The 12,919-nt window shown below is 48.7% G+C and overlaps 6 protein-coding genes across 6 annotated transcripts; 2 read left to right on the top strand and 4 right to left on the bottom strand.

Moving 5' to 3' along the window:
• Positions 1-258: 258 nt before the first annotated feature.
• On the bottom strand, positions 259-1,883 carry gmtA (GDP-mannose transporter). The gene is made up of 4 exons (XM_025641649.1): positions 1,552-1,883; positions 1,367-1,454; positions 929-1,300; positions 259-866 (listed from the first exon to the last, which is right to left on the bottom strand). The coding sequence occupies exons 1-4, from the start codon at positions 1,795-1,797 to the stop codon at positions 424-426; spliced, it is 1,149 nt and encodes a 382-aa protein (XP_025496819.1). The 5' UTR covers positions 1,798-1,883; the 3' UTR covers positions 259-423.
• A 639-nt stretch (positions 1,884-2,522) lies between these two features.
• BO82DRAFT_247779 (thioredoxin domain-containing protein) lies at positions 2,523-3,209 on the top strand (the record flags this gene model as incomplete). The annotated part of the gene is made up of 1 exon (XM_025630843.1): positions 2,523-3,209. A coding segment is annotated over one exon (687 nt), but the record flags the coding sequence as incomplete, so codon positions are not given.
• Positions 3,210-3,946: 737 nt separating this feature from the next.
• Positions 3,947-6,111, bottom strand: BO82DRAFT_91009 (SMI1/KNR4 family protein). The gene is made up of 2 exons (XM_025641648.1): positions 5,804-6,111; positions 3,947-5,708 (listed from the first exon to the last, which is right to left on the bottom strand). Exons 1-2 carry the CDS (start codon positions 5,812-5,814, stop codon positions 4,166-4,168), a joined length of 1,554 nt encoding a protein of 517 aa, XP_025496817.1. The 5' UTR covers positions 5,815-6,111; the 3' UTR covers positions 3,947-4,165.
• A 3,008-nt stretch (positions 6,112-9,119) lies between these two features.
• BO82DRAFT_90985 (uncharacterized protein) lies at positions 9,120-11,068 on the bottom strand. The gene is made up of 2 exons (XM_025641647.1): positions 11,006-11,068; positions 9,120-10,930 (listed from the first exon to the last, which is right to left on the bottom strand). The coding sequence occupies exon 2, from the start codon at positions 10,669-10,671 to the stop codon at positions 9,259-9,261; it is 1,413 nt and encodes a 470-aa protein (XP_025496816.1). The 5' UTR covers positions 10,672-10,930; positions 11,006-11,068; the 3' UTR covers positions 9,120-9,258.
• Positions 11,069-11,228: 160 nt separating this feature from the next.
• BO82DRAFT_350325 (SCF ubiquitin ligase complex subunit HRT1) lies at positions 11,229-12,395 on the top strand. The gene is made up of 5 exons (XM_025634121.1): positions 11,229-11,386; positions 11,432-11,719; positions 11,781-11,859; positions 11,919-11,989; positions 12,052-12,395. Exons 2-5 carry the CDS (start codon positions 11,606-11,608, stop codon positions 12,148-12,150), a joined length of 363 nt encoding a protein of 120 aa, XP_025496815.1. The 5' UTR covers positions 11,229-11,386; positions 11,432-11,605; the 3' UTR covers positions 12,151-12,395.
• On the bottom strand, positions 12,243-12,895 carry BO82DRAFT_388735 (signal peptidase complex subunit 1). The gene is made up of 3 exons (XM_025638401.1): positions 12,794-12,895; positions 12,666-12,725; positions 12,243-12,583 (listed from the first exon to the last, which is right to left on the bottom strand). Exons 1-3 carry the CDS (start codon positions 12,839-12,841, stop codon positions 12,383-12,385), a joined length of 309 nt encoding a protein of 102 aa, XP_025496814.1. The 5' UTR covers positions 12,842-12,895; the 3' UTR covers positions 12,243-12,382.
• Between the last annotated feature and the right edge of the window lie 24 nt (positions 12,896-12,919).

Below are 12,919 nucleotides of genomic sequence, written 5' to 3'. Positions count from 1 at the left end.
GACTTCGGCATTAACCAGTCTTAAATCAGAAGACACGCTTTCAGCCATGCCCCACACGAATGGAGGAAGAAACGGAGACACCGCACACTATTAAAAATGATATCGCACCTCCTACGCATCCTTTAGGTGAAAATGTAAATGCTGGCGATGCTGACCAAAGTCGAAGAAACTTATGCAGCATAGAAATGAGCTCGAAGTGACTGAGCCAAGACGAAAAGGTGCCTTGAAGATGTAAAACGCAAAAACGAGCATTGAGGGCCTCTTGCAGCTGTTGAATTAGCACGATTTCCTTGTTTCACTCGGTCTAGTGGTTTGTGCACGCTGCACCGTTGAAGTATTACACAAGCAGAGCACCGATCTCGGTAATCAGCTTGGCAATTCCATCCTAGAGCAGACCGTTTGTGCTAAGAAGCGTAACTCTATTTAGGACCGCAATGAATCTCTCATGCTCTGACTGCTGGCGCTCACGGGAGGATTAGCGGTGGGCAAAACGCCCGTTTTGGGCTTGGCATTTTGCTTGATTTTGGCAATGGCATAGACAATACCACTGACGAAACCCACGACAATAGCTGAAACACTGGGAAAGGTAACTGGTGCATCGAAGAAGATCAATCCAGAAACCGCAATGGGCAGCTTGTTGAGAGCGCCGACCATGGAGTACGTCGTGGAGGAGGTCACACGAACGCACCATGCGGATGTGTATGAAATGAAGACCGAAGACAAGCCCGAGAGGATCATAGCGAAGATGATACTGTTACGGTCGACAGGGGGAAAATTGCGGTTGACGTTCGTAGATGACCAATCCTCTAGCAAGCCGGAAAGTACGATCAAGACAGGAATGGAGAGAAGGTTGTTATAGAACATGGCTGGAAAGGTACGTCAGAAACAGGGCGGATGCGCAACCATGATCGGAGGGGAAACAACTCACTATCGAAGTCTTTGAAGTTCGTGAGCTTGATCCGTTTGCGCATGCCCAGTACGTAGGAGGAAGTGCAGAGGCAGTTGAACAGCATCCAGATGTAGCCGGCATTCAATGTCGAAACCTTAGCGGTCGCGTCGGAGCTGCTTTCGACAGCGTGTTTGATGTCTGCCCACGCAGCAATGATGGAGCTCAGAACCATCAGACCGAAAGAAAACAGCGTAAGCCCGGTGACAGAGCCACCGAACCATAGTACTTCACCATAGGCGATAAGGATGATAGTCAAATTCTTGAAAATGGTGTATACTGGGATTGAAAGGAACTGGAGCGCCTTAGAGCCCGTGTAGATCATGCCAATCAACAATAGGGTAATTGGGAACCCTAGGTATGATCGAGATCCAGTCAGCATCTGTTTCAGCGAGTAGGGCTGCCTTTGGAACTACATACACTTTCTGGCCTCGTCCGCGCTGAAGTCACGGTAAGTGATTATACCACAGGCTTTACACGTCTGAATTGCGACGATACAAACGACGGACTGGAGACATAGAAATGCAACTGCGGTCAGCATCTTCTTCGTACACGCCGCTACGCGCGATTTTGAGTCTCGGGTGCTCAATGCTGCATCGACATACCTGAATACAGAGGAGGAAGAAATTGAGATTGAAGTCCGTGCCGGAGAGGACGTATTTATTCATCACTGTCATCAGGATGGACGATCCACAGTAAGCTAATACTGGCAGGATTGGATTATTTTGCAGAGAGCTGGATGGGGCGCCCCTTGGCTGAGGCGGCGGCGGCGGCGCCTCGAAACCATTGTTGCCTTGATCCAATTTGTCCATCTCAATCGTATAGTCGTCTGTCCTCTTTCCTTCGGCCATTTTCTTGACTTGAGACGATGGGTATTGGCGAGAGCGCAATTAGAAAGAGGATGCTCAGGTGGGATTCAGATAGTCGCAGTTGGCGGAGTGAGCGACAACGTGTCGAGAGGAGTTGTTTCAAGGAACAAAAAGTCCTTATAACAACCTTGAGACCAGAGATAGAGGCAAGTCCCTCAGGGAAATGGTTCTAAACGGGGGAGTAAGAGCAGGCGCAAAAGTAATGATAAGAAAGAGAAGGGAAAGGGGTGGAGGGGGGGGGGAATAAGAGTGGTAATTAGTGGTAGGAAGATGGAAGGAATTTGATAAAGGCTGCAGGGTGAAGGAGGAAGAATCGGGGAGTGTTGTTCCAGCAGAACTCTTGGCTGGCTGGCTGCAGGTGGCAGAGGCCGATCTCTGGTTCCGGATGCGGCAATCTTAATTGGTAGTGACTGTAATACAACAAGCATACAATACGATTATACTTCAAATACAAATACAGTACAGTACTCCACACGGACAATACACAGACAAACACAGACAAACACCGACAAACACCGACAATCTTCCCTTCTTCAATTCGCTTCCTCTCTTCGCTGAACACCTCCACGGCATTCCAGTTACCTTTCGCCTTTCCCTTTTATTCCGACTTCCACAAAGGATACCAATTACATACGCAGATTCGCCAACCTTCCTCCAAAACGCTCATCTCCATGGCTCAAGATCTTACCAGGGACCGGGATGAATCCGATGACGAAGCCCTTCTTGAAGCTTTGGAGAACGAAGACGATTCATCGTACCGCGCGCATCGAATCGAACAGCTCAACGCTGAGTTTACCGCCGCCCAGAACGATGCGGCCCGCCGCACCGCTGCTCCTATTGGAACAATCGGAACAATCGTTGAGGATAGCCTCTATCCCATCCTAAGAACCGATCAAATACTTCTGGATTTCACAACACAAACCCACCGATGTGTTATTCACTTCGCACACCCAGATTTCGCGCGTTGCACCACCATGGACGAGCACATCCGGGCGTTGGCTTCTCAGCACCACGAAGTACGCTTTGCGCGGGTTGACGTGCGGGACACCACATTTGTGGTAGAAAAGCTCAAGATTCGTGTCCTTCCCTGTGTCATCGGTTTCAAAGATGGGGTCGCGGTCGAACGTGTGGTGGGATTCGAGGGCCTTGGATCAGGTGGGCGCGATGGGACAGACGCGTTCAGCACGGCAACGCTAGAGAAACGGCTTCTTTGGAAAGGAATTCTCACCCAAGAGAAAATAAAGGCCACGGATGACACATCAGACCAGTCTGATGAAGACAGCGACAACGGCAACAGTCGGCGAGGGTATGGAAGGCAACGGCCCATCCGGAGCGGTAACGTACATCAACGCCGCCTTGCTGGCGGCGAGGATGATGATGATGATTGGGATTAGCATTGAATTCGCTACAAATATAGGGCCTGGGCGTAATGATCAACGCATGATGACCATGAGTTGAACGAAACGAAGCCTTTCCGACCCCAGGAAGCATCATGATGGAAGTAATGGGCCCTTGCATGGTTACCGGATTTGAGTATACCGAACCATGCACTGTGGTGCTGGGACGCCTGTGACTCTGAGTATATGGTGAACAGTCGCAAGTTTCTGCGTCACGCACTAAGCCATAGGGCCTTCTATTTTCGCATGATCAATCAAATGATGGTCAAGCTCGTCTATGGTTGTCGCCGCTATAAGCAAAAGTGCTTTCACTTGGTGGCTCGAAACGTTGAATCAAATGAGCCACGTGTGATTGGTGCAAAGCTCATGTCGACAAAGATTTTAGCCACCTACCTTAGAGATTTTGCGCAAGCTTCATCACGATGGGACGGATGGTCCCTGCAGGCGAAACCAAATCTTGGCAGGTTTACCATTGAACACCTCCTTGAGTCTTATAGCCGGGAACCGAGGGACTGACCAAAAAATTGACTGCATGTGACTCGCCGGAAGTGGTCGAATACCGCATCATTGTCAAGTAAAATTACATACAAGCATCGTGAAGGCATAAGACAGAGATTGAGGGCGATGGAAAAATCCACAGACAACCTCCTAAGCAAGGACGATCGACAGAAATGCTAAGACAGTAAATGAGGTAGAATGAGAAACAGAAGTAAAAGCCATTGGAGCCATGGAGGACGAAGTGAGAAGTTTATACAATGGACTCAGATAATAAGTTGATATCCCCATCGCTGACCAATGAGCTGAGGAGAAAATGGCATGCTCGACAATCTAACAAAAGATCAACCTTCATTAATACTGCGAAAGTATAGAATGTTCATAGTCAGAGCGAAGGCATGATAGAGGAAACGGATGGCGGAAATACAGAAAACAAAACAGCGCTGCAAAAACAGTGTCTAGATAGTTACATTTTTCATCTCGCCTAAAACCTCAGGGTTCAACCCGGTAGCGGGAGGTTGGTCTGACAGCCCCTTGTCGGTTTCTGACGGTCCATGCTCTGGCTCAGCTCCCAGTGCTTCGTCATTCTCTTTCCCAGAAATCTGGGGAGTAGCGATTTCCATCAGATCCTCGGTCTGTTCATCCTTGAATGCAAGTTCTGATTTACTAGCATCCGCTGTGGTGTGAACAGGACTTGTGGCCTCCTCCGTGACGCGAGCCAGGGGACTTGAGATGCCGAACTGAGTCTTTGGGCTTTGAGTAGAACCGCGATTTGAGAAGCGGTGCGGCGACCTGCCTCGTTCTTCACTCGGTGTGGGGCTGCCATATGGGGATGCTTGGCCAGATTTGCCTCCTGTAGTCAGTCCCAAGCCGCTGGGAGTCTTGCGGCGAGGTGGTTTTCGACCATACTTTTGATCAGTTCTCCAGCGTAAAATCTCGAGATAAGGGGGTTCGACATTCTGCGCCTTGAATTCGAGAAGCTTGAGCTCATTGGTTTCTTCGTCCACGTGAACCTTGCCGCTGCAAATATCATCGGCAAACGTGGCCAGAAATGCAGCCCAAGACCGAGCGACCACATATTTGCAGTCATAGTCGCGACCAAAGAGGATGACCTGTCCCCACTTCCCAGCAGGCCCCGGGGCCAGATCAATTGCAATGTGATTGCCGCCCCAGTCGCGAGCCAGAGGTATCCACGCAGGATGAGCATATGCCTTTTGAACAGCATTCGGGGGCTGCGAGTCCTGACGCTCGAGAAGATCCTGTCTCCACATGGGATTTGACGCTTGCGTGGGTGGAACGGCCGAGGACGAGCTGGCGACTGCTTTTGGGACCGCATTCATCATCGAGCTGCTCAAGAATTCTTCATTGACTGTCCTCCAGTTCTTCCATTCCTGAACGATCTCCTCACAGTCAAGGAGCATACATCCGAAGATGATGCCAGTAGGCAAACCCGGGCGCTCCTGCCCATCGTGCATCATCAACGACTCCCGAACCTCTAGTGGCAAGCTACAATCTAGCTCGTGCTCCAATTCATTGATATCATTCTGTGTACAGCCCTCACACAAGTTATCGAATAGCTCCTCGTAATTGTGCTCCAGCCATCTGTCAATCTTTCTCCACGAGTGACCAACCGGGGGCGGGGGCGGGGCGCCGTCATGGAAGCTTTGCATCTGGATCTCCGGGAGTCCTTCCACACCGGGATCGGTTGACTGCCGCTTTTGTGATGACAATGAACGCATACCAGGCGAATAAGGACGATTCGGGGACCCCGTACCCGTAGGAGATCCAGACCAGCCGTTCGAGCCTTTTTGCTGGTCGTCATCGTAAGGGGCAGTTAAATCCGGGCGCGATTCTATAGCACTTGTCGCAATGGACGTGAGTGGCTCGTGTCGACTTTGACTGAGAGGTACATGTTTGCCTGATCGATAAGGTGAGTCGTGGGATGCATGGCGATCATAGGAAGTCATTGTATGCCAAAAGGAACGCCATGCTGAACCGATACTATCTAAGCGGTTAGTGTGGTTGGACAGCAGTAGAGTCAATCAAGATATGGTTTCAAATGTTTCTGTCAACCACAAAGAATATAGAACACTTACGCATTAGCCATTGTGAGAGGCGGGTGGGGAAGGGAGGAAGATGTAACAAGAAGCCGAGTTGCGTGTCCGAACAGATGTTTCTTCGTTGCCTAGGTCAGGAACAGCGGAGGGTGACCATTGGCTCTGTGCCTGGGGTCGATGCAGAAAACCGATGTCTGTCGTATTGGCCAAGGACTGGGGTTGCAAGATATGTTCAGATTGTGGATGTGAATGCCGAAATAAAATGATTGATGGATGAGAAAAAATCGCGTGTTGTAATGGACAGCTCTTTTTTGGGGCCAGGGGATGAAAAGGGATGTGGAAGGGGGGGAGGTGGGGAGGTGGGGAAGAGGAAGAGGAATTGTGAGGGTAAGTGCGAGTGAGTGTGAGTGAGTGTGAGAACAATCAAGATGAGGAGAGAGAGAGAGGGAGAGAGGGAGAGGGAGAGGGAGGGAGGAAGGGAGGGAAGAAAGAGAAGAGAAGTGGACGGAGTGGGAGGGGAAGGCGGCAAGGAAGGGGGAAGAGGGGCGGAGAGAGGGAGGGTGAGGTAGAGGGAGAGTGTAGAAGTAGAATTACAGAAGAAAAGAAAGAAGAAAAGATCTCAAAAGAACAAATTAATCATGGAAAATGGACCTGAAGGTAAGAAGTAAGAGATCGGAGAATTGGAAGGGGAACCAAACCAATAATAATAACAATAAAAAGAATTCAAGAGCCTATTCCTGTGAGCAATGCTTAGGATCAGTATTTGGAAAAAAGCAACTGAATCCGTGGATAAGTACGGAGTAAACTGGGGATGGATGAAGAAAGAGGGAGGGAAGGAGGCAAGAAGAGGAAAGTAAATGGTAAGTAAGGTAATCAATTCACTAGATAGAGCAGTTACTCGGTATAATCTGAGATCTGATTTATATATCACTCCTGTATTCTGTAGTTAGTGACGACTTTGGTCATTAGTACCCGTTTTACTCATCTTTTTCACCAGGGACTATTGTGAGATGGTTAGTGTGCTTACTGCAGTAGTTAAGTTACAAGTCGTTGTATACTAGATGACTACTTTGTTTGTAGTGAGGGAAGAATAAGTAGTCTAACCAACAACCATATGGGAGATTGCCCCCTGGATTTGGGGCATCTGCAACTAGGGAAGGAAGGAGAGACCATGCTCAGCTCCAGGAAGCTGGCTGGCTGGATTTCCCGCCTTTACTGTATGAATGTCGGGGGCTATCCTTAATCTGTACTATATTGTACCGGACTGTATTGTACGGAATCCTGCCATAGCTCTCTCTCTCTCTCTCTCTTTCTTCATCGAACTGCCTAGAAATTCTCCTGAATGCACGTTCTGCGCGAGGGAAGCTCAGGTCCTAGAGAGCGCCACTGCATTCCTGCGCTCTTGGACAAATATTAAAGCTAAGTTCGGATACCAGGAAGTTGTTGTATGTAAACTCTGTACTCATAACTAACTAGTAGTCACGGAGTGCTTATACCTGGTACACAAGGTACCTCCTAGGAGTTGATTATCATCAAACCCCCCTAATATGGATACTTGACCAGCAGTCTTTCCCATACAACCGGTACTGGTATTAGAAATACTTATCTTTTTGTTAGAATACTTCCTATATTAGGAACTACTAGGACTCTTCGAGGCCGAAGGTATTGCTATCGGGGTTCTATGTCAGGGGACCTTTTTTTATTCTTTTTATTAGGGCTCTAGGAGTCTATACCGATATATGTATAATAGTATAAAGGGGAAGAAGCTTAGAAAGCTCTACCGCTTACTTAGACGCGTTCAACACCCAACGTATTAGAAATACAGCCGGTGTCAATATCAATTTTCCCTAAAGCGGCGATCGAACTCAAGTTGCTCCCTATAGTTATACATTGAGGTACAGTATGTTACGGTACATATATAAATAAATACAAACAGTCCCAACAGACTCACTACTTTGTTACGTCCTAATCAAAATAGTAGTGAAACATAGATTAACCTACAAAACTCCATCTTCTTCTTCATCAACTCTTTTCTCTCTGGCCACGTAATTTTTCAGTGCAAAGTGGAGCAGAAGCCGAGTGGGTCATCGGGAACTATTTCGTACCATTTCGCCGTTAGGCTTGGCTTCGTTGTCGTGGCGGCTTCTGTCCACGTTCTGGGCTCCGAGTCTTCCAGTCAAGTTACCTTAATTAGATGGATGACGACCTTTAGGTTATTGGGTGTAATCACGCTGATGTACAGATTCTCTGATAGCTACCTAGTGCCTAGCTATCATGAGTCTATCGCTACTCCTTAACCTTGCCCTTTTCACATTCTCCGTCAGGCAGAAGTAGAGTCTTTATATGTTCATATATGTTCATATATAATATATGTCCATGTTTCCTAAATTCCTTCCTCATGGGAAGTTATCTCCCTCGCTAAGCAGCCAGTTTCAGTGACTATTATCGTCTGTTCTGATCCTTCTTGGCAAGCTCGCCTGCTGCCCATGCAACAAGCAGCAAGGGGGGTGGGGGTGGCTCCCCCCTCAGAGCTGACCCATAGTTATCAGCATCATCATTCATGTGTCCCAAAAAACAGAGTGCTCATCATCACTCATGTGTCCCAACAAACAGAGTGCTCAAAAAAGACCGTGATAAACCGCCGGTACATGATTATGTGCAGACAGAACCACATCAAAAAAATGAATGGCCGACGGTAATGAATGTAGATACAGATTAGTAAGTGTTGAGAAATATAGAAGCATAGGAATGATAGAGATGGAGGTTATGCGGAATCGTGTGTACCACCAACACCTGCTGCAAGATTGCCCTTGATGGAGATTCCTTCAGCTTCATGATGAGTAACCTAGCCAGAAAGTATTGTGCCACGCAATCCTGACATGATATAGGGTGGCCAGAGAATGCGACCATCAGGACAACACAGGAATAGAAGGATAGCCCCCACAAAAAGATGTGGTAAAAGAAACACGACCAGGGGAAGTACTACAATAACAATAATGAAGCATACCACGCGGTCATCAAGCCTTGCCGGTTCAACACCCTGAGAAAAATACTGAAAAGGCAACCAGACTCCAGGTTCGATGCAAATGGGGTATAATTGATCCCAGTGAGAGTCATGATCCCAGCCATCCACAACATAAAGTTACCAACATGAACTGCGGTGAATACCAACAAGGGAGGGCGGACAGGAGGGGATGGAACCAAAACGAAACCCATTTAGGAACAAGAAACAAGGCAAGTAGGGTAAAATAGCTACTGAGCCAGACAGAAAATCGGAATATTTGAAGACATATCAATCAAGTCTGAAAGAAAGACATGCAATGGTGCGAATACGACGATTAGTATCGCCCGGGATGCGCTCAGAAGCGTGGGTTGAGCTCAAATCAGTCATTGAACAGATAGTACTCAAGTTCCGAAGCATCAAGAAGAGAATTGATCGGGAACAAGTATGAGCACAAAAGTCAAGGCTAGCATTTCGTGACGTAGAGATGCAGTCAGGCGAATGAGCTTTGAATGCCACCAGCTGAAACACTGGAGGGCGCATCAAGTTTCAATATACGTCGCAAATCATCCTCCATCTTCTTAGTATCGACAGATTGCGCAGCTGGACTGACCGAGATGGCACGTGACACAGGAGAGTGCTGAGGTGGGGGATAATACATTGGGTACTGTACATACTTAGGCGGAGACCTTGGCTGCCCGTATGTATGTGGGGGAGGGTAGTGCGCTTCTCCAGGAACAGTCGGTCTGTTCCCAACTTTCGTTGAGAGAACCTCCTTTCGAAGAGGCGAGTATGGAGGCTGGGCTTGATGAAAAGCGTGGTGCTGCGTGTATATTGATGGCGAATACGAACCGGTGCCAGGAATGGATTGTTGGTGCTCGGTGGACATGCCATGCGAGTAAGAAGCAGGTGGCCCAGAAGTTGCTCTTAGGGGAGTCGCAAAGTGAGGCACATTGTGATTGGCAGAGGGATGCCCACTGAAGCTTCCATGTTGTTTCTGGGCTGTAACCGAAGCTGAGGACGGTCTCTGAGGACGAGGGTTGAGCAGCAAGCTCTTCAAAGCCTCCGTCTTGACCTGTCGTTCATTTTCATCCAGGTGGCCTGTTGACGGAGAGGGTGAACTGGCTGATCGCAGAGCGTTCATGCGATCCTTGTAGGATGCAGCGAATGAGGCCCCGATAAGCGATTGACCGCTTTCGGGACTATCCACATCGGCTGTGTAGAGTCCATCGCTAGCGCCAGCGCCGATGGTACTGCGGTTATAAAGGGCTTTCGAATCAGTTTGTGGGGATGATCTTCTCAGGATCGACTCCGGACTATGCGGCTGCTGAGCAGTTCGAGCTTCAACTGCAGCTTTGAAGAGGAAATCGAGTGGTGTGGGTTGGCGTCCTTCGTCCTCATAGACCGGACGCACTCTGGATTTGGAGGGCGTACTTTCTGAATCTGGACAGATATCGAGATTGTCGTTGTCGGCTTCTAGTCCTGATGAAATGTCCGACTCAGGCAACGACTTAGAAAAAAAACTTGGTATTGGAAGAGCCGAGGGCGCTGGCGATGCATGAAAAGTAGGACCTGCATAATGCGAGCTGTCCTTTGCTTGGGGAGTGGAAAGATTGTGTGAGTGCGAGGAGGTATGCCGGTGCCCGTTGCTAGAAACAGGAGAGGCCCTTGATGCATCGCGAGGTTTTCTGTTGGTTCGTGCGGGTTTCTTCTTAGACGCACTAGGGTTATAGTTGAAAGAAGAGTCAGTGGCAGTTCCGCCAGGACTCTGATTCCGCGGCGGCGACGAGGGCGGGGTTGCCAGTAAGGCGACCTTCTGAGACAGCGGCGTAGTATTTCTTTTTGAATTCCGACGATTATTTCGAGGACCCTTTGGCGTTGGAGGAGTGGGTGATTGGGTTGACATTGTGAAATGGCTTCGAGGATAGACACGGCTTCGGAAGCGGAAATGAGAAAACAAGCGTGATGACAAGTAGAGCCAAGTCAAAATAATTAGGCGAGGATTTCGCTGTATTAAGCAGTGTGCCCAGCAGCCTGTACTGGATAAACTGACACTAGAATCTCAAGAGACGACGAAGTGACAATTGTGCAGTGTGATGGTGAGGTGTAGCCCAACCAGTTGGCCTTGGATCGGAGGGTGTGAACGAGGAAGATATGTAAAGCTTCTGTGTACAAGTTCAAGTGTGGAATGAGTACGAGAACGGTAAGAAGTATAAGCCAGAGATCCTATACATGCTCACATTTAGACGAGCGATGGAAGACAGAGTAGAGAAAGCAGGCGGGGAAACATTGTAGGAAGTCGCTGAAGCTGGGTTGGGTTCAAAGTGGTTGTTGGACCATGGGAAGGGCGGGAAGAAGAAAGGCTGGGGGGAGGAGCGGGGGTGAACAGTGATGACTCAGCATCCGCCGCCCACCTTGGCTCACTACGTACGGTAAAGTCAATCGAGGATCAGGTAGCAAGCAATTGTTTTCAGTAAGTTACACCTCTTCGAGACATAATCTGGTAATCACGAACTATAAGAAGTTTTGGCAGTTCTCGCAGAAGCCTTGTGTCAGAAGTGTGTCTCCTTGCGTACGTCCTAGTAATCAAGGCGTCTCGCGCTGAATGCCCTGCCTACACTGTACGTACACCGCAACAGGTTATTATCTAAACTGACCCGGGACAGGACCTAGTTTAATTAATCGAGGTACCGCCTGCTCTACCAACCGAACCCTACGTAATCCTTCAAGCTGCGCGCCCCTCTTCCGAGTCCCCCGCAACTAGAGAAGATATCCTCTGGTCTTCACCTACAAACCCGCGCTCACTGAACATATAAGGAACGACCCCGACACAAGTGAAAATGGCGGATGTGGAAATGAAAGAGGCGACCACTTCTGGCGCCTCTAAGGCGAAGGAGATGTCCAAGGCCACAGATACCTCCACTGATGGCAAGAAAAAGTTCGAGGTCAAGAAGGTATAGCCACGTGAAGTCATTCTCCTATCTGCACATGGAAATAACACAAGTATCGCCCTAGTGGAACGCGGTGGCCCTGTGGGCTTGGGACATTGTTGTCGACAACTGTGCGATTTGCCGCAACCATATCATGGATTTATGTACGGTTGTCATCTTCCCTTAACCTGATGCCTGACGTGTCTGACATGTTATTTTTCAGGCATCGAATGCCAGGCAAATCAAGGTTCGTCTACGACGGAAGAGTGTACAGTAGCTTGGGGCATCTGTAATGTGAGTTTATCCTCTCCCTGCTTTTTGGGTACAGAGCACTGATCGGTATTACTCCTGCCAAGCACGCCTTCCACTTCCACTGTATCTCACGATGGCTGAAAACTCGCCAAGTCTGTCCCTTAGACAACAGAGACTGGGAGTTTCAAAAGTATGGTCGGTAGACTATGTCTGCTGCGATTGGGTCTAGACAGCAGGCTGGCCATGGCCTCACTCGTACATTTCCTAACTGAGTATGATCGGATTGGGAGGGATTGGGTGGCGTTGAGCGGGTTTCTTTTGCATTCCTAGCAGTGACTTTTGAATTATTCATACAGATCTGGGCTGTTCCTGAGGGATGCGAAGAGCCGTGATCGAATAAGGCTCAGAATGAATTGTAAAGTCCACAGCTAAATCTCATGCAACCTTTACACCATCTACCATGACCCCTGCAACTCCCATATCCGCCGACGTCGGTGCCAGCCAATTTTCGGGCCTCTTGTTGTACATCGGCCAAGGAGGGATCACCACCAAGCCAGTTGCTGCGGTACCCGCGAGTCCAACCCAGAGGGTTAGATGAATGTCTTGCTGAATGTATCCCACAAGGAAAGCAATAGCCTTTCAAAAATACCTGTAAGCGCGACAGAAATAGCGAGGAACAGAAACACGACATGGGCGAATCCAGCATGTTTGTACTCACACCTGAAATGATGAGAAGGACTGTAGAAAGAAGTTCTGCCATGTGCTGGCCTTGGTAGTCCTGTCAAGGTAGAAAGGACTGGGTTAGTGCCTTGGATGTGTTCGACCAACGAGGTGCACTCCACTTACTATTTGGCCTTCCAAAGCATCTTGGATAGTTGATATCAGATTGTCCATGGCGACTTCTGTGGGTGTGCACTTTGATGAGAATAATTAACGCTCACAGCCGGCTTTGACTCTTCGTGGTCAGACACA

Source organism: Aspergillus uvarum (genome assembly GCF_003184745.1).
Source record: "Aspergillus uvarum CBS 121591 unplaced genomic scaffold BO82scaffold_3, whole genome shotgun sequence".
In the NCBI taxonomy this organism is placed as follows: domain Eukaryota; kingdom Fungi; phylum Ascomycota; class Eurotiomycetes; order Eurotiales; family Aspergillaceae; genus Aspergillus; species Aspergillus uvarum.
This window is presented reverse-complemented; position numbering and strand designations above follow the sequence as displayed.